General features: G+C 45.1%; 1 protein-coding gene across 1 annotated transcript; it reads left to right on the top strand.

Annotated features, from left to right (window-relative positions):
• Positions 1–673: 673 nt before the first annotated feature.
• cfap44 (cilia and flagella associated protein 44) lies at positions 674–24012 on the top strand (the record flags this gene model as incomplete). The annotated part of the gene is made up of 35 exons (XM_080020081.1): positions 674–756; positions 885–1047; positions 1425–1527; positions 1636–1876; positions 2091–2205; positions 2317–2481; positions 2580–2735; positions 2841–2888; positions 3727–3826; positions 3926–4020; positions 4334–4543; positions 4782–4892; positions 5044–5196; positions 5635–5859; positions 7594–7736; positions 9369–9648; positions 9949–10004; positions 10905–11067; positions 11325–11455; positions 12133–12338; positions 12581–12692; positions 14118–14292; positions 14435–14676; positions 15194–15266; positions 15574–15777; positions 16677–16866; positions 16955–17095; positions 18387–18517; positions 18902–19018; positions 21290–21491; positions 22525–22691; positions 22782–22916; positions 23558–23764; positions 23847–23859; positions 23999–24012. The coding sequence occupies 35 exons, from the start codon at positions 674–676 to the stop codon at positions 24010–24012; spliced, it is 5070 nt and encodes a 1689-aa protein (XP_079876207.1).
• Positions 24013–24727: the final 715 nt, after the last annotated feature.

Below are 24727 nucleotides of genomic sequence, written 5' to 3'. Positions count from 1 at the left end.
GTGTGTAATTGCACATACAACAGTCTAAAATTTGATATACTCTTTTAACTTTTTGTTTTACACCTGTCAGATTAACTTCTCAAAATATATTCATGTGTTCTGACCATGTGACTTTTTCTATATGACATCCTATTGTACATGGAAAATGCTTTTAATCAAACTATGGAAGTATAGCGGCATATTCAGTTTTGGAGAAGTCTCTACAAGAACTTAACTTCAACAGAGATCGAATTTGGACTGACATTTTTACTTCAGTGCATGTAGAAAACTTCACCAGGGATCCCAACTACCTTCCAAATCTTCTGCCATCATTGTTTGAAATTAGTCTCCATAAATAAATAGCGTCTAGTGCAACAGTGAGCTTCTCCTCCCTTTTTGGAACAAATGATTTTGCAAGTCTGATCAAAACTGTAAAATTACATTGTACATTCTTCAATAGTGCTCACGTCTGAGTGAAATAATGGTAAAGTTTTAACTATTAATCATTTTGCTGGGGACACATCTGAAGGACCCCTGGGTGTCCAGACCCCCGTTGAGGCCAGATATAGTTGGTTCAGAGAAGGTATTTCAGAAGGGATGTATTTGTCCACTCTCAGCTACAGCAACTGTTGACGAACCACCACCTGTGGGTGATGACAATGAGGAGACGTCAGACCAAAGGCTTTCTGTTGACATGTACTATGAGTATGAGGACCTCTACTCCAAACCTTACAGAACACCAGAATCCGAAATCCCCGAGAACCTACTGCACCTCTCGTATCCTTCCATTGCTAAGCTGTCAATGTCCCATGTTTAGATGATTTGGTTTACCCCTGCTGCCTAAAATGATACATAATAATAGCACGCTGAACGGCATGAAGGTCCTTAACTGACCGTCCGTAAAGTCACTCGTTCGGCTATGACAGTGGTCGCAGGGCAAACCTGCAGGTGCTGGATGAGAGGACGCTGGCCTTTATAGCAGGAAACCTCCTAGTCCTGCTGGATGTTCCCACGAAAGAGCAGCGCTACCTCCGCTCCTGCAGTGGAGGAGGGATTGGCACCATCATGGTAAGACAGCGAATGCCACACACTATACGCATGCCTCTGAGAGACATGTCACACCAACTATTTTACTGAGGGATACTGTGCTCAAGCACATGGAAATCCTCCGATTTTGATAACGAATCTAGTATGAAGCAGTTGTATTGAGTTTCTGTGACAATTGAATGTTCGATCTGATTTGTTTAATCAAAGCAATCAATTACTGAACATAATAAACACAAAGGGCTTACAACATCAATGATGTTCGTATTTGTATCAAGACTAAGATCAATATTTTTAAGTACACATTTTAAGTGTCAGCAGAAAATAAATGTTATTGGCTCATCTTTCATTTTAAATGTGAACTTCTTTTTGTGTGTGTGTGGATGTCGGTATTTCTGTAGGCCCACCCTAGCAAGAAGCACTTTGCCGTGGCAGAGAAGGGAGTCCATCCCTACATCATTATCTATGAATATCCCTCACTACGTCCCTATCGCATCTTGAGAGGTTTGTAAGATTGAGCAATAACGAATCTTTCTTTCTACCGTCCCTGCTACATACTGCACCCGCCTGGTCAAATGTAGACATATACTTGATCAAGCATGTGTCTCTCAGATGGTACAGAGTGTGCGTACAGCTCTGTGGATTTTAATCCTGATGGTACGCTGCTGGCCAGTGTGGGTGGTGCTCCTGACTACATGTTGACCCTGTGGGACTGGAGGCAGGAGAAAGTCATGTTGCGATGCAAGGCCTTCTCTCAGGACATCTTCCGGGTGACCTTCTCCCCCGACAACCCAGTACAGCTTACCACTTCAGGATCTGGACACATCAAGCAAGTTGCAATTATTTTTAGTTTGTTCCGAAAGCTTTTAACCCAAGGAGCACACAGGTGTTTCATGAAGCAACCTGAGTTTATATTCTGGACTGACGCAGTCTCTGACACACCAAAAACTTTCCCTTCCACATTTGTTCTCTCTCAAGAGTGTACTGTCAGCACAATCGTAAAAACCATGAACGCTCCAAAATGATGAAAAAATAAATAAAATATTAACATTATCATTCCCTTAAAGGTTCTGGAAAATAGCAAGCACTTTCACAGGTCTTAAATTGCAAGGACTTCTGGGAAGGTTTGGGACAACAACCCGCACTGATATTGAGGGCTTTATAGAACTACCTGATGGCAAGGTCTGTTCCTGTTGATGGTGTTTCCCTTTATTCTTTTCCTTTTAGTAAAGCTCCAACTTTTTAGACAAGACTCAAGACCCCCTCACACTGTCATTGTTCTCTCTCTTCCAGGTGGTGTCAGGCTCAGAGTGGGGCAATATGCTTTTGTGGGATGGGGGACTGATCAAGGTGGAGATATGCCGTGAGGGTGGAAAGACCTGCCACACAGGACCCATTCAGCAGTTTGCCTTGGATGAGGGAGAGTTGATGACCATGGGAGCTGATGGAGCCATCAGGGTCGGCAGCCTTCTCCCTTATCCCTGTAAAACCACACCTCACTCTAACCATGTATTTATGTAAACAATCCCGAATCCTTTCTCTCTCCCCGTTGAAAGACCTGGGATTTTGAGACCATTGACACGGCCGACTGCGACGAGGACAGTGGCATATTTGAGATGGAGCCAATGAACGAGCTTTTGATCAGACACAAAGTCCGCCTCTCCTTCATGGTGAAGTGCTCCCTCCCCGACTCCTTCATCTGGTTTGCTCAGGTCAGAGCACCGAGGTCACCCCTGATGAATAGCCTTAAAAATTAGCGTAACAGGTACCTGCAATCTCTGAACTTTGAATGTGGTTCCTCTAAATCTGCCCTGTAGGATTCCAACGGATGCATTTGGAAACTGAACCTTTCCTTCTCCAATATTGTGAGTTGCTCTGCTTTCCTTTTAAATGAGTGTGGCAAATCCGCCTGCCACATGCCAGCTGGGTGGCTTTGTCAGGGCCCTCCAACACAAAGACACAGGCGATGGTGTTGAAACTTACCTGTTTATTGAAGAGAGTGGGCAAGATGGAAGCCCGGAGCAGATGGAAACATGTCATGACGAGGGCTGTGCTCATCAATTGCTTTGATGAGCAACTGACGTACAACAGGCCCAGTTAACTAGACCCAAGACAGGTGTGGCTGCTTAAATCACGCCACACCCACACCACAACATGCATGTTGTGTTCGATATGCATCATATATGGCCAGTTTTAATCTCTTAAGTGAACATGTGATATTTTAATGGGTTCAGTATTGGAAGATCTTCACTTCACAAGGACTGTTACGCTGGGGACAGTATCCACAATGGTTAGAACACTTGATTATGTGCCACTAAGGGCTCGTGTCTACTGAGTGCTTCTCTCTACTGGCAGGGTGCTTGGAAGCACTGGAAAAAGGTAACAATGACAACAAGAGCGCCTGTAGCGCCTTTTCTCTTGGCGACCGCATATGCTCTGTCCTCATTGATAACAAGTGAAAAAAATACTGGCCCTCATAAAAAGCCGCTTGGTGGACACAAGCCCTGATGTATACATTATTTCTATGGCCTGGCACAATCTGACTGTGGGCCATAGCCCAATGTAAAAAGAAAACCGTACCATTAACAAATCAAACAACACAAAAATTGCAGCTGATAGACACATTGGTCAAAAACGGGAACAATGGGAATACATGTGTGAAGTAGAAAAACAAAAGATAAACAAAATATTCTGTGCGTACAGACCGAGGAGCCCGAGTGCCTGTTTTGCTTCCCTGCTGGAGCGATCCAGGGAATGGATGTGTCTGGTACAAGCCACCTAATGGCCACTACTGCTCATGATGGTGAGTGTGTCCTGAACATTGAAACACAACAAAAGTGCTTGCATTGTGCACACAGACATAAACACACCAATCTATATTTCCTTGTTGCTCTGCTCCCAGGCTCCGTCAAAGTCGTTGACTTTGTGGCCAAAGTGGAAGTTATAAGTCGCAAGTTCAAACAGAGTGGTACCGCGCTCACATGGGCTCCATCCTTGGTGTGTGTGTTTGTATGGCTTTTTCATCTTAACCAAAAACTGTAGTCAGGGATGTGATTTTTTTTAATGAAAATTATTATGAAATGATATGTTGTAATCCGATACCATCATCTGATGAGTATCTCACTGAAACACTGCGGTGAAACGCGCTTGTAGCCGCTGTATTGTATCCACTGCTCATTCACAACATGTCGTAAAGTAGCAGCACAACGTACCATAAAGAGAAGCCACGTGGTGACCAGTGATAGCCAGCCACATGCCTGCATAGTGTACATGTTGACAGCAAGCTCAAATTGTTTTTTTTTGTGTGTAGGTTCACCGGAAGGGTGGTTTGTTGGTGAGCGGCTTTGAAGATGGGGTGGTCCGCCTGCTGGAGCTCTACGACCCGCAGAGCCTGCCCCTGGCCACCAGAAGCACTATCCGTGATCCCGGAGTGCTGCACCTCATACAAGCCCTAAAACCCCACAATGCAGCTGTGACAGCCATTGCATACACATTTAATGGGAAGATCTTGGCCACTGGGGTGAGGGGATCAAATTAGACACACATTACAGACAGGTTGTCCGACAAGCTGCCCCCCAATTACTGAAAGCTAGAAATAAAGTCCACACTGTTGTTTGGGCGAGAATTTTCACATTTAACGTTTCCCATCGATAACCACTTTTTACAATTTCTAATTTACCTTTTTTTCCAGAATCGACCTTCAATGAGAAATGTGAAATCAGGTTTTTCGCCCTTCTCATTTCTTCCTTCCTTTCTAGAGCTCTGACAGTACTGTGTTCTTCTTCGCTGTTGGAAAGGAATACAAGCCCATTGGCTTCGTCTGGGTCCCTGGTCCTGTGCAGGAGCTGGAGTGGTCTTCTCAATCCCACGTAAATCACACATTATGCCCATATTGGGGAAAAAGCAATATTATTCAACATTATTTCTAATTTGCTGGAATACTGTCCCGTCTCAACCTCAATGTGAATTCTTTGCTTGCATGCACTGTGTGGACTAACGTGTGTGTTATGTGTTTACCAGGGTAAAACAACGCTGTTGATTCTTTGTCGGAGTGGCCATGTGGTTGAGCTTCAGCCTCCGGAGCCAGAAGCTCAAAATCCAAGCAAGACCTACGAGCTGTCTGGGCTTTCGACCAGATGCTTCAGATTCAGAAGCATCAAGTCTCGCATCAAGGTCCAAAAACAGCTCTGTCACACTGTGTATTCATGGATATTTTTCATGTTCCATTTGTCATTTGGATAGTTTCTTTACATTTGCGCAGCCTTTATTCACTGCTGAGAGCCCATTCTGAGTCATACTTTCCCATATACGTTCCCACCTCCTGACCCCCACAACTGACCCCCACCATTGATTTGTAAGCAATGCAATAAATACTGATGTGTGGGTGCATACTAATGTTGTGAAATTGGCAGCAGTTAGATAAAGTGTACAGCGAAATTGTGCTATGAACAGTTATTGCAAACCTATCCTTGGGTTAGGGTTAATATCAAATCGCCATGACTGGTTGGCAACCCACCCAGTAAAGGCAATTGTATGGGAAACATTACCAGCATTCCTACTATATTTCAAAGCAGTGGGCTTGTGTTTGACTTGCCCATTTGTGTGTTTCAGAGAGACGAAGAAATTGAGCGCCGCGAATTGCTCAAGGAAAAGCAGAAGAAAGAGAAAGAAGAACAGTTGCGCAAGGCAAAAGAGATGGGCAAAGACTTCCTCGAGGAGGGGGAGGAAGAGGAAGTGGAGGAGGAAGAAGAGTTGCCCCCTCTCTTCATCCCGGAACCACCAAGTCCGCTGTACTGTGGCTTCTCCTCCGGGCCTGGCATGTTCTGGCTTTCAATGGTATGCGGAGCAAGAGATGCACCATTAACATAATTAGTGGTCCAGCCCTCCTTGGCATTTTTTTAGAAGTGTCTGGAACACGACAACTGTCGGAGCTACAGACAGGTTGCAGTCTTATTATAACCGGGATGTCACAGAGGTCTCGTGATTCAAGTTTCATCCCTATCTGTCCACATTCAGAGAAAAAACTTTTATTAATTTTAATATTTTAGTCCCAAAGGTTAAAAACATTGATGAGATGTCTCTGAGGGACATGTAGTGTTTAATCCGTTTGAATGGAACCGTGTTGTTGGGAACATCCACACGGAGGGATTTCCTTCCACGGAGACACTGTGAGGCAGGACTCTGTGGACTACAGGTAGTAGACATTCACCTTAAAATTGTAAGGATGAAGTAGTAACGCACAACAAGTGTATTGGCTTGTATTTGTAATTCCCTGTCACCAGGACTCCGTAAACTTGTGTCAACGCGTCATTACCTCAGCCGATGCTGCGTTCTAAGGAAACTTGGAAAATTGTAACTCGTTTTAGTAGTAATGCTGATGTAAAGGAGCGACAGCACAAACTGATGCTACGTTCCATGGGAACACAAATTTGTAATTTGAAACTGGACACCATATATTACTGCCTGAGTCCAGCCCGCATTGTAATTGTACGGCAAGCCCCTTATTGTTATTGTAAGATTGGAAGATTCTCAGAATTTCTAAGCCTAAAACTATCTGGAAAACCAACTTCGGCATAACGCACAAACACAGTTTGTATTTTCTTTGAACGGGGCTGTCACAAAGGCCTTGTGGTACAAAACTGTCCAAATTATGAGCGATTTTAAGACCGACGAGCCAGTACGTCTGACACCGAAATATGTCCAACCCAGCTAAAACTGTCTGGAAGACATACATTGGCGTAAGCTAGAAACACTGTTGAGGTGTCGTTTAAATCGCTATGTAACAAGGATCTTGTTTAAATCTCATCCAAATCAATCCAAATACGCAGCAGATTTTTCGTGAAAAACCGAACAACTTTGACCAAAAATATTCAGTTGGTCTTGGTTAACTTACTCATCACGTCTCGTTTTAAAATGAAGATGAGATTTACAGTAAGTCGTCAATATGTTTGATATGAATGTATAGATTCCATGTGGTATCAGTCACTCTCTAGTCTTTAGACTTTACCAAACTATCGATTTACGTGTATATTTATATAGCTTCTTACCTGGTAGATGTCAGTTTAATGAAAAAGAGAATGGAAAATAATCCTTGAAATGTCGTCAGTGCGTCCCTCGAAAACACTAAAATATGCGAGTCAGTGATGCCTTCAAAATCCAACTTCAGAAAAATAGAAGCCATGCCATGGTATTTACCCACAGAAATACCACAATGTTTGTTGTATTTCATGGAAACATAATTGACTGAAAATGTAATCCAACCAAAAATTGAACTTTATGTAAATTACACTGCTATTGTAAATTGACGTAAATTTGTCATAATTTACGTATATAATTGTATTTATAATTTTACAATTATACATTACAAACATAAAAAGTACAATATAGTAGTAATACTTACCTAAAACGAATACACTGTACCCTGTACTGCTACCTGCAGCTATTTACAGTCATTATTGCAATACAACAGAACTTATAACAACTGCATGAATGGCATTAATTCATCCAAATAATCCATCCAAATCAGCTATTTACAAGTGATTTCTCTATCTCGTTGTGGCCATCCTCCAGGGGGGGTACGACTCGGGCTTCCTGTACCACTGCAGGTTCTCGGAGAAGCAAGACGAAGATCCTGCCCATCGCCAGGACGAACCCTTTGCATTTCTGCTCCTCCAGAACCTGGATGAGGACTCCATCTGCACCATCATCTTCAGGTAGCCAAGCTGACTCATAAAGGAGATGATTGTATGTGCGCCTGTTTTCATGCATTCTCTGCTGGTTGGGGTTTGACGGTGTCATGGAAGGTCAACATTGACGAAACACAGACGCATACTGTATATTTACAGTGGGAAACAACCTATTACGTTCTTTTCATTGACTTATTGGACAGTTTCCAATTCATAATGCATAATATATATTATTCAGGATGGAAATAATTGTGGGCCAACAGCAGCTCTGTTATTTAGCCCTGTTACCTTCTAATCTTCAGGTGACTAGGGTCACGTGTTCACTCTTATACAAACTGAACTTAAACAATAATGAATAAGTTAACAAACTTTGCAACTGGTTTGTTAACACTGACCCATTTCAAAGTTCATTAAATATCACCTTGATTGAATAAAAATGGACTGACTGACTTTGTTACTTTTTTCCCATCAATGATTGTTAGTGAAAGACAGTTTACACTCTCACGGATCCCTGCCCGACCAGTCAACATGTCTTTCGAAGAGCTTATGACCGTGTGCCCTTAGGGGCTCTGTGAGAGGTACTGCGGGAGTGTGATGTACCAGGGCTGCTGCTGCTGCCCATCATTCAGTTCCTATACAACTTGACCCGAGAGTTTTATCCTCTGCGTTTAAGTCAAATCCATTCCCTGCGGCTGTTGTCTCCTATTATTTTGTGATTTTTCATGGACGTGGTGAGGATGAGATTCAGCGCCTCGAAATCTGTTCTCACCCAAATAAGTTTGTCAACTCTGGGTGGGGGAGAGAGCATCCGGCCCCAAGTAGAGGAGTTAAGAGTAGAGGTATCTTTGGCTTTTATTCACGGTTGAGGGTAAGAGGGAGTGTGGGATTGACACAGGGATGGGTGCCACATCTGCAGTAATGCAGGCACTGAACCGGATCGTTGCGATGAAGAGAAAGCTGAGCCGGGTGACAAAGCTCTCAATTTGCCGGTCAATCTTTGTACCAATCCTGAACTACGGTCATGAGCTTTAGGTTGTGACGGAAATAAAAGGAAGTGAGGTTCCTCTGCCGGGTGGCTGGGCTCATCCTTGAAGATACCTGGAGCTTGGCTACCTGGGTGGACCTCAGAGCTGAACCGCTACACCTCTGCATTGAGAGGAGCCAATTGAGGTGGTCCGGCCATCTGGTAAGGATGGCCCCTGGGCGCCTCCCTTTCGAGGTGGGCCGGCCACGGGCAACTGGGAGGAGGCCCGTGAGCCGCTCGAGAGGGAATTATCTCCTCTATGGCATGGGAACGCCTCGGAATCCCCCAAGGAAACGCTGGAGGAATTTGCTCGGGAAAAGTACGTGTGGGCTACTCTGCTGCTGACTGCTGCCTCAATCTGCATAAGTGGCGCGGAAATAGATGGAGGGATGGATAGTAGATTATTGAAATCAATTTACCAATGTTTTCAGGATAAAAGTAATTTCCATCACAATTTCTTTCGCGCTACCCGCAATTTTTACTGCACGATAACTGGACTCCATTGCAAATTCCATTGGACTTTTTGCAAGAGACACGATGAGATCCTGGCGAGACTGAACATTAGAACCATGTCTAAGGTTTGATCCTGTCCTCTACCACGGACACACCTTCAATACCTGTTCCTTGCCCCCCAGCTCTAACAGGCAGCTGATGCTGTGCGGCATGCAGTCCGGGTCCATCCGGGTCTACCCGCTTCAGCCCGACGACCTCAGCCTCAGCTCGATGGAGGCCTACTGGGAACTGAGTCTCCACGACAACGACAACGGCCAGCTGCAACACCTGCGCTGCAGCTTTGACGAAAAGTTTCTCCTGACGGCTGGAAACGACGGGAACATCTTCTCCCTCACCCTCCTCCCTCCCAAAGACCTGCAGAGAGCCTTGCGCTGTCGCAAGGCCAAAGTTCCCTCGCCCAGGGTAAGACACACACACACACACACACACACACACACACACACACACACACACACACACACACACACACACACACACACACACACACACACACACACACACACACACACACACACACGCTCCAACAAATGCACACAAAAGCAATTCAGGTCTTAAAAATACCCGCCCGACGAATCTAGTAAAAATTAATGAATCATCAGTTGGATTGAGTCGTATCTCTGGGAGGCATCAAGTTATGTCGTGCATGTGAATAGATGGAAGATGGGTGAGAAAGATTAAAGCTCTACGATGACTGTCGAACAGGTGGGTGTTGAGACGGAGGAACACGCCACCGACATTGAGGAAGAGACAGCTTACAGGTGAGTGTCCTATTACAGCCAGTCAGAAAACTACATACACACTGCGTACCGGGGTGGTGTACTATTTAGTACATGTTCATACTATTGTTGGGCATACTTTAATATGTGAGTATAAAGGACATGACATTCTACCAGATATATGTCATCCTGGTACTTTTTCCTACTATTTGAGTATGGTAACTATGGTTTTTGGACGAACCAAACACTAATAATTGTTTTTCATATTTGCAGTGAGGTTGCATTGTTGGCTCTCATATTATTACCTCCGTAGTTGCTGGAAATATCTTATGTTAATTCACAGGACACAAAGTTCTAAGGCAAATGATTAAGAGGTAGGAGTGGATTGTACTGTCACTGACCTTTTCTCATTTTGTAAATTAATAAAGTCAGAAGCAACTATGTTAAAGAACCATATGTTGTTGTCCAATTATGTTTTATCCCTAATACTCATCAGCACGAACTTTACATTACCCTTGACCATTTTCCATTTTTTAAATTTTAGTGGGGTTTTTTCTTCGCGATTATGGTAAGAAACCTGTATCTCATGGTCCCAATGACAATTATGTGTCACAGTTTTCTTAAAAGTTATTTTTGCTGTGTTTTTATGTTTGTCAATTCCATGTGAAAAGGTTCTTCTAAGATCTTGCCGAGGGCACCAAAGCAGCCGCCACCGCATCTTAGAACAAACAAATGGAATCTTTTTTAAGAGTTTGAATTCCTAATATTCTTTTACTGTGGAAAAAACAAAGCTGAATTATTTAGCTTGTGTGGCAAAAACACAAAAACTAAAAAATTGTTTATTTGGACTTGTGTCTGTCGATTTTATTCAAATGCAAATTGGCCTATGGGCTCGAATACTCGTCCATACCTTCCATCTCCCATTGCTGTCTCTCTCTCCAGCATAGAGACAGCTAAGCGGAAGCTGGAGACGGACCGTTTGCTCAAGGAGGCTGAGCTGAAGAAGGCTGAGCGGAGTAAGAAGCTCGCTGCCCTGCGCGGCAGGTTCAGAAAGCTCCTGCAGGAGAACCAGAGGCTGCCCAAGCACGTACGCCTGCAGCGCACGGTACACAAACTCAACGCTGTTCCTTATCTCAAAACGTGCATTGTGAATGAATCACGCGGATAACACTGACACCCTTCATGATACTGAACCCGTGTGGCTTAAACCTTCCTGCTCAATTTCCGTCCAAATGGAAGGTGCAGCGGTGGTGAGTAAGTGTGTATTAACACTGTGGCAAGGGGTGAGAAATTAAGAGATTCTTGCCTTCAGTTCTGGAGAGTTTGTTTGTCCGCTCCTGTGTGCGCGCGGGTTGGGTCCAGGAGTTCGAGCTGGACCCGCGTTTCCGCGAGGAGATGGAGAGAGTGACAGCCCAGCAGGTGATGGAGGCCAGGAAGGAGATGGCCTGGGAACAGGAGCGCCATCGCATCGGACTCCAGAAACTAAGAGAATGGTACTGCCTGGCTGACAACACACACACACACACACACACACACACACACACAAACACACACACACACACACACACACACACACACACACAATGAACATAAAATGACACAATATCAAATACATTGAAGTTTACACGATCCAATGCACACACAAGCGCCCACAAGCACACATACAGAAACTCTTATTATTGCCAAATGCGCAACCACAAACACTCATATCGACACAGAAAAAATGTTATGCACATACAAAACAACACAACCCCAAACAGTTTAATGTTCTCTTCCCCATTCCGAACTACACAATCCCAATACTTAATTACTTTAATTAAATAACGTATGTATTAAGTATCCACTGGACATTCTGCAGCGGCTCCTTGCACCGTCGACAACCGATGGTAACTGTAAAAAAATGATCTCATAAATTTGACTAGCATTACCACAATTATGCCATAAAACATTGTCGAGTAAATATATAAATGCTCCCATCTACTGTCTAGCTGCTGCTTGAGAAGATTAATAAAGCATTTCACGTTGTCTACTGAAGTGCTATAAACAAAGGGGAAGCTTCTTTGAACGTCAATGGAACTTGATTGGCAGAAAATGTGAAAAAAAGCAAATTCACTGTAAGTTTCCAACGGGCAGGCCGTATGCGCCCACTTCCACGCATTTCCCCTTGAAGCTTCAGGGGCTCTCTGGAGGGCGACACGGTCACTGTGGTCGCCATTCACAGCCAGCACAGCATCTCCACCTACCGCCTGCGGGCCATGACGGATGAATACGGCCAGCTCAAACACCGGGGGGGAGCCAGCCAGCCAGACGGGCCCTGCTCGCAGGAACTCAGGAAGGCCAGGGCCGAGCACGGTAAAGACAGCAGCAGAAAGCAAGGTGGGTCTGATATTTGGCAGCATTTCTATTGTGCGTGCCTAACTGTGGCGCAGCGCCACCATTTAAAAAAAACAACAACATTGATTTGGTGTGTGTGTGTGTGTGTGTGTGTGTGTGTGTGTGTGTGTGTGTGTGTGTGTGTGTGTGTGTGTGTGTGTGTGTGTGTGTGTGTGTGTGTGTGTGTGTGTGTGTGTGTCCCATTACAGAGGAGCATGAAGATCTGTCTGGTGAGACGGTGCCAGAAGACACGTTGGTCGGGGGCCTCAAGCTCTCTGGGAAACTCGGCAAAGCCATGGAGAAGGCTGAGCTTGCCCGGGCCAAGATCGAGACTCGCAAGAAGGAGTGGGATGAGCTGTAAGTATTGCATTCCAGGTATGTTGCTGCCCACCTACCACAGGTGATTGTTATGTTTCCATGTATACATTTGGAAGTTTGTCGATTTTTCAGTTTCTTATTGAGTTTTGAATAAATCTCCTACCAATTCCATGTCCTGCTTTCCCCCAATCTAGCATTATAACTACGTTACAAATTAAAATTGCACTCGTTGAAAATTGCATCAATTTATGTTGATTTATATGGTTTATAACAATTAAATGATCATATTAAATGCCTTTTATAAACGGAGCCACCACTCCCAGACTGGGAGAACAGTAAATAAACCAAATTAACTATAATCTCAACTCCAAGGATTGGAGTTATTTTTGATACCTTTACCTCAAAACCTTTACCTCCATCCTTTACCTTCTTTCTAATAAATGGGATTAATTTTATCAGGCTAAATAATTGAATAGATGAATTTATAGTAAAATAAATGATAAAGAAAGTAAGTAAATTAATACATTTAAAGTGGTGACGGACTCAGGGACAATAGTGAGGTAGGAAGTTATGTGACTCATCAAAATAATGCGACACACTAAGGACAGTTCACTTCTCTAAAAGGGAAATTAATTATTATTAAAAAAAAAAATTAAATAAATAAATAAATACAAATAAAAATGAAATGGGAATTCATTAAATCAAACATCAACTTGTATCATTGGAGCAGGTTGGAAGCATTTGTCTTACTGGTCGCCGAGTCAGCGGTGGAGAGTTTCCTCTGGTTTCCCCAAAGTATGTAGGCAGCTGCCGGTGGCTGCCCAGGTTAATGGGAACGGTCGGCTGAACAGACGAGGTTCCGACCGCCGGCTGCTGCGAAGCGCGGCAGCTTCACCTCAAGGGCATCAGACCAGCCGGGAAGCGGCTGACTCGGTTTTCAGATGGCTGCCAAGCAACGGCCCCTGGGTTCTTCTGAGCTGTGGCTGGATGGCGATTCAGTGAGTCCGGCGATGCCGGACAATCAGTTTGGCTTGAGTCTTAAAAACAAAACAAAAGGAAACGAGTGAAACGTTGCAAACCGCAGGATAACCGCGAGTTTCAGCGGTGCCAAAAACAGTGAGAAACGAGGTTGAAAGACGTTCAACAAAAATAACGGGGTCGTCTTGAGCCTGGCGACACAGTGGCCACCGTGTTCTTGAACCCGGGGCCAGAAAAGGCGGAGTTAGGAGTCGCGCTGTCAGCGGGTGAATCTTGAACTCATATTTAAGTCCCATCCACAACTCAGAACCAACTGACTCTTCTGACTCGTTCGTCGTTCACTGGAAGTCCTCCCTCGCTCACCGTGCATTAAACCAACTGAATCAAACAAATAAGAGTCAGAATATGTAAACGTTTTAATCACTAGTCCCTCGCCCCTAACCTTCCTTTGCTGAGCCAACGCACAGTCACACTGACGTCTCTCAGTTACGCAGAGAAGCCGGATGAAGACTGCGAGGACCCGGCCGACGTGCAGGCCATCCAGCAGGCCACGGACATGGGGGACTTTAAACTGAAGACGGCTCAGGACTACACAGTACCCGAACACCTGAGGATGAATGCAGAGAAGAAGAGGATGGAGCTGGTGATCCTAGAGGAGCAGGTGGGCCTGAACGCTCCAGAGGAAAACCACTGGAAATAAGCAATTTAAACACTCATTTGGTGCACTTCAAAGAACGGTGACAACCCTCGGACTGGATATGTTGCCGTAGCTGATATTCAATCGGCCCCGTTCACCCCTTCAGATCCACAAGAAGAAGACGGAGATGAACAGGTGCATCATGGAACTCAGCGGCAACAAGGTGGCCCTGGTGTGCCAGCTGCGCTCTCAGACCCGCCAGCTCCATCTGTTGCAGCAGCGCCTGGCTCCGCACCACCGGCGCCCTCCGCTCGCCCTGCCCAGCCTGCTGCCGGAGGAGGTCCCCGAGAAGAAGCTGCAGTACAGCCGCGCCACCCTGGAGCGCTACGCTGAGCTGCGGGCACAACGGTACGCGAGGAACTCTGTTGTTTAAACAAGGCTCTTAAAGGATAGTGTGGGAGTCTCTCAGTCAACTAAGACAGTATGTAGGAAGGCAAAGTCCATGTTTGAGGGTAGAAGGCATGCACTCGTGCGGTTGGGGTGGGGTCAATATGCTTATACATCACCTCAACACTGATCGCTTGACAGAAGACAGATCTACAGTCTTTTTTTTTTAATCTCCCAGAAAGGGGTTCACCGGAGGAGACGAGGAAGGGCCCAGCCTGCTGGAGTTGCTGGAGAGAGAGGGCGGGGGGGGACAGGATGAGGCGGAGGGGGAAGAGGAGGGGGGGAGGCAGATGATGACGGCGCCAGAGGCGGAAGAAGAGGGGCTTTCCGAACTCGAGGAGGAGATCAGGGCAGAGCAGGAGCTTCTGTGGATGTACGAGCAAGACCGGCTGCTGGAGCAGGTCAGCGTTTGTCTGTACAAATACTTGGCATTGTGTGTTTTGATTAAATAGTCATGCTTATTGTGATTGCGGTCTAGCTCAGCGGTCCCCAACCACCGGGCCGCGGACCGGTGCTGGGCCGCGGTGTATTTGTCACCAGGCCCTGACAAGGTGGGCGGGAATATTTTCAGGAGCGTGTCAACAATTAATCCACTGCTTTGATTTGCTTTGTTTGGAGAAAAGAAAGCTCTGATTGCGTTGAGGAGCGTGCCCTGTGCGCTCCAGTCCGTGATAATAAAATGGTTGGGAACCTAGATGAACAAGGAAAGGTTATAACATATAACTTAAAAGTTACTATATATATATATATATATGTGTGTATATTATTGGTCTGGTATCTGAACTTCGACTGCCATTTAACCGTGTACTCATCCACCACACAGTTAGAACTGAGACTCCATCCACTCCTCGCCCACAGATGGATGCAGCCATGTGGCGTTTCGACGCCGAACTCCTCCTGCTCCGTCACGAGAAGCTGACCCTGGGCTGCCAGGTGAAGCAGGCCGACCTGAGGCACAACACCCTCTTCCAGGAGCTCCTGCTGCTCCAGGATTTCGAGGAGCGAGAGAGCACGCTGCAGAGGACGCTGCAAGAGCGCATCGCGGAGAAGAACGACGTCAGGGTGCGTGGAGCGCCACCTTTTTTTCCTCTACGCTCACATTTCAGTACATTTGGTGCTCGGCAGGGCAGGGGCCAAACGTTGCTAGAGTCAAGAGAATTTTTAAAATGCAAATTCTAGACCGGGAAAGCCAGGGGATTTGTGGATGTTCTGTGTACCATCCGCATTGAAGAAAGAAAATCAATTGTTGGAATTGTTGAAAATCTGAAATTTGGTCAAACTCCTGTAAAAGTCATGGATCGTCAGGGTCATTGTACACCACACAGAGGCTTTCCTGGTGGGCAACACTGCTGTTCTGCATTTGCCCTAATCATCCAGCTTTAAGTGCTATGCATGTCCTGGAGGAGTTAAGGAGTCCTGTAGGGGTATGCATGATCTGACTACGCTCTCCTACAGTAAGCTCAATATATCGGCTCAAGTCCCGAAACTAACCTCACTTTTACCGGTCGATTCTCTGGTCGCTCCTTGGACAACCGAGATGAACATTTTTTTCCAGTCTTGCACTTACAAAAGTCTTCCACTGCTTTTGCAAACCAAGCCTCAAAAACAAACTCCTGAATATAATATGGAGCGATTCCCAATTTCCATTAAATAGATAACATTTGAATTTTTGTGTGTACTTTGAAGCTTCGTTGAGACATTTAATCAACTACTGACGGCATGGGTATTTAAACCTGTGAGTCCGGTGTAACAGCACCCCGTTAATGGGGAGTATAAAATTTAACGGGTGACAAGAGAGGTTTCAGTACATGTTTACCACCGTAGCTGGCAGAAGAAAAAAGCTAGTTGGGTCATTTTGGATACACAGGTACAGATCAAAGGGTTTTACTGTATCGAGACGGCAGTACGGTCAGGTGTGCGACCAAACTTAATTCCACCTCGTTGTCCATTTTGTCCTCCAGTCTGAGCTGAGGGAGTGCAGCGATCAGCTGGAGCTGAAGCGGAGCACCGTAGCCAAGCTGCATGAGAGGGAGAAGACCTTGATGACCACCTTTCAGGCCATGCTGGGGGGGAACAACCCGTTTGCCGACTTTCTCACCAAAGTCTACAAGAAGAAGATCAAACGCCCCAAGAAGAAGGAAAAGGGCCGAGGTGTCTTGTCTTTTCTGTGTGTGTGTGTGTGTGTGTGTTCAGGCTGATTAAACCCTGGATCACATCCCGACAATATGTGTGTTTACAGAGGAGGAGGAAGACAGCGAGCATGACTCGGATGAGTACATGGAAGAGTACGATGAGGATGACAGTGACGACGAAGACGACAGTGATGATGATGAAGACAGTTTTTCGGAGGACACTGTGAACGACAGCGTCTGCCCTCCCAGTGAGTACCCGCTGGCCTCTTGCTTCTGCCTCTCTCCTCATCTGTTCCTAATTTGAAGTTGTCAATTAAGTATGTGAGCCCTGTTTTAATTCCATCAGGGCCCTTCCTGAAAGATGCTTACGTTGGAGTTTGAATAGCGCGCTTGGAAGAGCAGATACATCCCATTTTCTAATGTTTTGCAACCAAAACACAGGCCTCTACACGGCTCTGAGCCCCTGGTATCCAGCTAAGTCTCTTGTCCAGGGCTGCCCAGAGACACAGCCATTTACATAATGGCCCACTAGCGCAGAGACAATAATCCCAATGAATATAAATCTGATCATATTGATAATTTATTAATGATAATCTGATGATGATGCAATCTAAGACAATGTGATAAAAATATAGTAATAAATGATATAATCTGATAATGAAGCTCTGAATGGCACGTTGAGTCGCAGTGCCGGGTTGCAGGCTGAACAGAGCAAGTTACTCGGTCGCACCATCATCACCGCCGGTAACACAGTTTGTTTTTTTTCTTCAAGATTTATTTCTTTTTGTTTCCTAATTGTACAAAACGAAAACACTGGTGCACCCTGTCACACACCGCCACACTCCCGTCTCCTCGGTTGTATGGGAATTCCCCACTGCAAGACAGACAAACTATGAGGAAACCTTCCTGCCCCAAATCAGACCAATCAGCGCCACTTGGCCGCTAATTCGGCCGTCGGCGCCGCTTGGGCAGTAATTTGGCTGATTCGGGACAGCTGTGTGGCCAGGGGAAGAAAGGCCGATGCCGTCTTTGGCCGTGGCTTAACCACGCCCCTTGGTCCACCACAGACACCTCAAGCTGTTTTTTTTTTGCGTTATTTAATGTTTTTCAATGGCATTTGCTGCAGCAGTACATTGATATGTGACCACGGTGTGGCTGTGGTGTGGTTTGAGCAGCCACACCTGTCTAGGGTCCAGGTAATTGGGCTTGTGATCAGGGTGGCTGTACGCCTGTTGCTCATTAGACCAATCACAAGCAACGGGTAAAACCCCCATCTCCACAACACACACGGGGAGGAGCCCTTATCATGACATGTCCTGTCTGTCTGTTTCTGTCTGTGGGCCCTGAAAACGTCACTCGGGTGGCGTGTGGCAGGCGGAACTGCTCCAAATACATATCCAGGGTACATTTTTTTTGAAGTAATTCTTCAAGGACAGGCACCAAAACATGAATCCAATTACCCATGTCTTGACATGGACAAATTCTGAATTTATTTACCCTTTCATGTGCCTATTTAATCTGTATGTTTTGTGTCTCAAGACTGTGACCCGGCGTTGTTTGAGAAGACGATCCAGCTGCGTGAGCGACGCCTGGACCTGCAGGAGCTGCTGGCGGAGGAGAAGCAGAGTTCCGACGATCTGAAGAGGGATTACGACACCCTGACCAGGAAGGTCGCTCCTATCTCTATATTACATATTGGGTGATTCTGTGAAGTTGTACTATGAACGGTTAGGAATGTTTGTGAACCAACGTTTCAATAAGGCCTGGACTGGAAAATAGTGAACCTATGCGTTAATATAAACCTCTGGCAGTCTAACTGTTTATGTTTCTCCTCAATTTGCTAGTTATAGTGATTATCTCCCCCCTGCTCCACCACTAAGAACATTAATCAGATGTGTTTTATCACCCAGCCACTTTACACAGAAAGTCATACCCACAATATTATCACATTATTGAAAATAATGTGTATTTCATTTTGCCACGAGCCCAGCTTTAAATCCTCAGTTGCACATGCTTATTATGTCTTGTGTGTATGTGTGGGCGTGGCTCTGCAGGTGAAAGTGGTGCAAAGCAATGTGGAGTCAGCGCAGGAGAGGCTGGAGCTGTTTAACAGGGAGAAACAGCAGAAGCTGAACGAGCTGGACGTGGTCGTTCCTCTCAGACTGCACCAGGTGCCACGCCTAAAAACATACTATACAGTGCATATATTTATAAATACATTATACATACAATATATAGCATATGTAAAACTCTCTGGGACTTTGAGGAGTATGGAGATATTGAAAAATGTTTGATTGCAATAGTAACAGGGAATTCTTGATCACATCATTATACATCATATCATATAGCATCAGGCTAGACCAATCAGATGATAATAACAATGACACTTTCAATTCAATCATTTTTCTCGCAATTATAATTATACTACTTTAGAATTCCAACAGATAAAATGTTTGTTTAAAAAACAACCTACCTTTCCTGTAGAGAGTCTCAGGGGCGAATTTCACCAAAGGGTTGCGCGGCTTTAGCGGCCGATGAACCGGTGCAAATAACATAAAAAACAAAGGTCAAATTCACAAAGCACCCGCAAAGGGTGCTTTGTGAATGTGCACTAACTGTGCTGCCACACAAATTGTGTCTTAGTGCATTGGTGCTATTTGCACGTATTTAAATTTGGTATTCATACATTCCCCGAAAAATTTACCTCTTTTTGCCTCGTTGCAAAAACGTCTAATTCACTAACACCGACGCTTATAGCTACATAAGTGAAATTATTACCATCTGGTAATTGCACAGAGACAACTATGTGGACTTTCCAGTTCTCCGTCAATAATATTTTGACATTATAATTATTATTACTGTAAAGCACCCGAAGATAGCAGAACAAGCAGTCCATGGTGGTTTTCAAAACGCACTCCAAAAAATAAACTTGTTGACACTTTGAATAATTTATTGTACAAAAGATGTGTTACAAACTTGACAAAACCGGTTCCATAATTCCTATTTAACTCAAAAAATATCGAAAAAACAACCAGAAGTTATAGGGAATAGCGACAAAGTGGTCAAAACACTGCTGCTGCGGTGGCCTTAAGCCTCAGGATCATGGACAGCTCCTCCCTAACCCTGTTTTTTTAATTGGAGAATGAAAGAAATTGAAAAATTGAATGAAAAATAAGGTTATTAATTATGAAACAGCATTAGGGCCACATGTTTTGAGAATAAACTCTGATGCCCTGGAGCCATTGGAGAATATCTAGATACCCATTTTTCTCCTTCTCTCCATTGTCCTGCCTACTGTGTTCTTGTCACAAAGCCACCATTTTTGCTTTATCACATGGATAATTGCAATCAGCTGCAAAACCAGGTAAAATTGCACTGAGCAGCAAAACTTGTGAGTGTGTTTGCGCTTTCATGTCACTAGCGCAATATCTTTTGTGAATCGGACATTGAGATGGCGCAGATAGCGGGTGCAATTGATACACAATTCATGGTGCTATCAGCCGCTGAAATCCATTATTTCTGAATTGGCCCCTCTGTGTTTTAAGTCCAGTCCAGTTTATTGTTGATCTGCACCAACTAGAAATCTGTAGTCCACCACCTCTTCCCCCTGAATGGCAACAAAGTCTGGGGCATTGCTGCTCCCCGGAAGTCCACCACCAGCTCCTTCATCTTCCTGATGTTGAGCTGCAGGTGGTTGTTTTGCACCATTTGACAATGCCAAACTCCATAACTCTATAGCATTGTTCTGCTGCACCTTGTCCCCTGTCCTGTCCTTGTAGTGATTTCTCGCTTCCCTCAGTTCCGTTTCACTGCACTCATATGCCTCCACCCTGTCTCCTGCCAAGAAAGCCCACTTTTTCTAATTGCGCAGGGGTTTAATGTCCTTGTTAATCCATGGGTTATTGTTGGGGATGCTGCCGATGATGTGAAACAACAGCAACAATCGTGTAAAATCCGTCTTGTCTGGGTGTCGCACCGTTTGGAGTTAACAAAGACGGCAAGATCTCCTCCCTCCCACTCGACCAAACTGTCTGGTGTATTCCCATTCAGCCATGTCTCCGTCAAACAAAGCAGGCAAGCTGCACTCCCTGTTGACGTGCTGGCCACAGCAGTGTTTTGTTTGCCAGTGATCTTAGATTGCGATGACGATCGATTAGAAGACGAGGTTTGAATCTCCGGCTCCTCTCCTTTTTTCCTTTGCCTTCACACCCGCTCTCTTTACCCTGCGGCGCCTCCAGAGCTCCTTCAGCAGATCAGCCAGCTGAGGAGAAACTTCAGCCTGGAGTGTGAGCCTATTACCTCCAGAGGACCCTAGGAGCGCCATGTTTGTACAGCTAAACCTTGCATTTTCAGTGCTTAGGCCGTTATCGTTTGCGTTCATGTACTTGCGTATTGTACATTTTGGCCCTAGCGCTCACTCCTTTTGCTCCCGCCACTTCCAGATTGAGTTTATCAATGACGGCTCTCTGCCGCGGGACCTGAGCCCGGCGCTGGTTCTGCACCAGGGAGTCCCACTGGGCCTCCAGCAGCGCATCAAGGAACTGCACGTGGAGAAGAGGCAGCAGAGGGAGATGTACCGCATGGCCCGCCAGCATCACGCAGAGCTCCTCCGTGACGGCAGGGACATGGAGGTCCATATCCAGGGTGAGCCAGCGGCGCGCACGCACACACACACACACACACACACACACACACACACACACACACACACACACACACACACACACACATGGCCACTTAACCACTTGTATTGTATAAGACGAGACCTGTTAGTCACATTGATGTCAGCAGAACACAACAATGGACATGTAAGCAGGGGTTAAGTTGGGATTTAGGAGGTGGATGGGCCTCAAAAAAAAAATTCTATCAATCATGATGCATGTTGAGCTTGGCGGAATCCAGTTTAATTATCAGCACACCTGTTTTCACCTGCACAAAAGTTGTGTCCGTCTGTCACCACTCTGGAATGCGTGATATTGATAGTAGTTGTGCATAAAGAATTGAACAGAACTTAGGTTTCGCTGTTCTACAGCTCACTGTCACTTGACGTCAGTACAGACAAGCTCAGTACAAACATAAAAGTTTGGCCGCTCCGACAATTGGTATTTAATTTGAGTCCTTTAGGTTATCAGTTCAGATGCCACCTAGAAGGCCCATATAGAATAATAAGGCAACATGAATCAATATCGTTCATCTATTTACTATAGATGGGTGGACAGCGTTCACCTGTCCCCACTCCCAATTTAGCCGCTGTGTATAAACCCTTCTTTAATGCTTCCTTGTTGATTGGTGTCATTGCTGTTGCTGTGTGGTTTATGCTGACGTTGTTGGGTATTGTCGGTGAGATTCTCGAGGAGATACAGCTGCTCCCACCTTAACGTTAACGTTAACACTTGCACGTTTTTCAAAGTTTTACCTAGAAACAGTGACATGTCCTCCGTTAACAGTGAGGGTATGCACTGCATACCCTCACTGTGCATTTTGGATGTTGTGCTCAACCAAAAAGAATCGGGGCCTCTATGCGTTCTACATATTGTACCTCTTGGTGTGTGTGTGTGTGTGTGTGTGTGTGTGTGTGTGTGTGTGTGTGTGTGTGTGTGTGTGTGTGTGTGTGTGTGTGTGTGTGTGTGTGTGTGTGTGTGTGTGTGTGTGTGTGTGTGTGTGCGCGCGCGCGTAGAGCTGGAGGAGCACTGTAAGCAGTTGATGGTGCAGAAATTTGGGAAGCTGGTGGACCTGGATGCCATGCAGACTATGACGGCCGACAGGTGCATCCAGGAAGAGAAGCTGAAGCAAGAGAGAGGCCAGAAGGTGGTTGCCCTCGCCAAGGACCGCAGGCAGTGGGAGGTACGTTCCTGTGGGCACCCGGGCGTGGGAGCGCGGGGTGTGTTATTATTTTGGCGGGCTTCCGTGCATTACAGTGTGCGTGTTTTTCAGGACAAAGTAGATCAGAGTCATCATGCGTTGATGGCGGTGACCCGAGGTCAGACCGAGCGACTGGTCAGACTGAACCAACTCATCTGTGAGAAGAAGATGATTAACGATGAGCTCAAAGCCAGGCAGAGGAAAAATGTAATGAGTGTGTGTGTGTGTGTGTGTGTGTGTGTGTGTGTGTGTGTGTTTGTGGGTGTGTTGAGGAAGGGCTTTCTTTCTTTGGTGACTTTACTGCGTGATTGCAAGGGCGCGCATTCCCATGGTCGTCTCGTAGTTCCCCGATTGACTCACACGGCTGTGTTTTTTTTGATGGTGTGTTCTAGCATGTTTGAAGATTGGGTTAAAGGTTTCGGATTTTCCGACAGTTGGTCATGTCTAACCCAAGCCAATCTTAAGGATACAGCAAATATTCAATACTGTCTTGCGGTGACAGAACGTCTCTGATGATACAGGGTTGGAAATATTAGAATGGGTGAGATTGGGGTTAGGGTTAGCAGTTCTAGTCTAATAATTTGATTGGGCAATTCAGTGAGTAATGAAATACAGTATTAGAGCACTGGGATGTTTTTTTGTATGCATCAACTGCCCTTTAGAGGTGGTTACTGGTATTGAACCAGTTCCTATACTTTTGTTCCTGAGAACGGGGCAATCAGGCGATTTGAGGGCCTGTGATGTACCATCAATGTACTCCTTTGCCACACGCAGCCTCATCGTCTCACACTTCACCTCTGTTAACTTCCGCTTGTTCACCTTTCCCCCCTGTTCCCCGGCCACACTAGTTCCAAGGTCAGAAGCAGGTGGTGGAGGAAGAAGAGCTCCAGAGGTTCGCACAGCTGCTTAAGGTCCAGCGGCAGGAAATGAATTTCCTCAAGAAGGAGATCTACATCCTGTCCCACAAGGGGGGACATGTCGTGGCCCCGAGTCAGAACCCAATGCCTCTGTCCCCTCTGCCCACCAAGTCCTCCAACAGCAACACCTGCAAAATCGTATCAAACCAAATCCCCCCCACACACACACACATACCAAATAATTTATCACAAATGATATAACTGTTTCTTTGTGTATTAGAGAATTTTCGGATGTAAGGAAATTATTTTAGATGGTAAAATAAACATTTGTTTTTGGAATTTTTGTAGAAGCAATTGTCTGGGGTTACAGAACCTTTTTTGTCACTTTTTTTTTTTTTAACTTTTTTGATCCGTTTATCCATTTCACCGCAGCACACGAGGAGTGAAGACAACAAAATTAACATTTAATTAAATGACAGCTGTTCAAGTACGTTTGCTTCCAGGAGCAAACTAAATCATCGCCTCGGTTAACGTTTTTTAGAGTTCAACCTCGGTGAACTCTGAAAAGCTATTGGCGCGGACCAATAGCGAACGCTGCCTTCAGTGAAATCAAGACAGGAATAACATAGAAGGATGGATCAAAGAATGACAGAAAGTAAAACACTGCTTAAAAATGCTTGAGTCTGAAGAGTTATTAATCATATGAAAAAATGATAAAGATCTAAAAGAAATACACAATACAAAGCGAACAAATAATTGATACCAAATCAAAATGTGTGGAACCGCCATGGCAACACGTATGTTTCTTATTCTATTGTGTTGCATTTGATTTGTTGTTAATATTATGTTCAAATGAAAACAGTTTGGAAGATGGACATGTTGATATGTCTAAAATTAGTAATCTAATAGAAGTATTGGATTCGTTGAAGGGATTTAACAGAACATCATGTACCGTTTTCCAGATACACATATGGTTACACTGATGAAACAAAAAGAAATAACCTTTGTTTTTATTATTGTGAAACAATTTTTATTCTCAGACTCACACACTCAATGACAACTGGTCATCCACCCCGGTCCCTAGTCGCTATCCCAGGACGGCCTTTAAATGGCCACCAAGTGGGGACTGTAGGTCTGGGGTGTTGAGAAGACGTCATATAT

The sequence above is a fragment of the Zeus faber genome (genome assembly GCF_960531495.2).
Source record: "Zeus faber genome assembly, chromosome: 19".
NCBI lineage: Eukaryota > Metazoa > Chordata > Actinopteri > Zeiformes > Zeidae > Zeus > Zeus faber.
The sequence above is the reverse complement of the archived record's forward strand: the minus strand, read 5'-3'. Positions and strand labels throughout refer to the sequence as shown.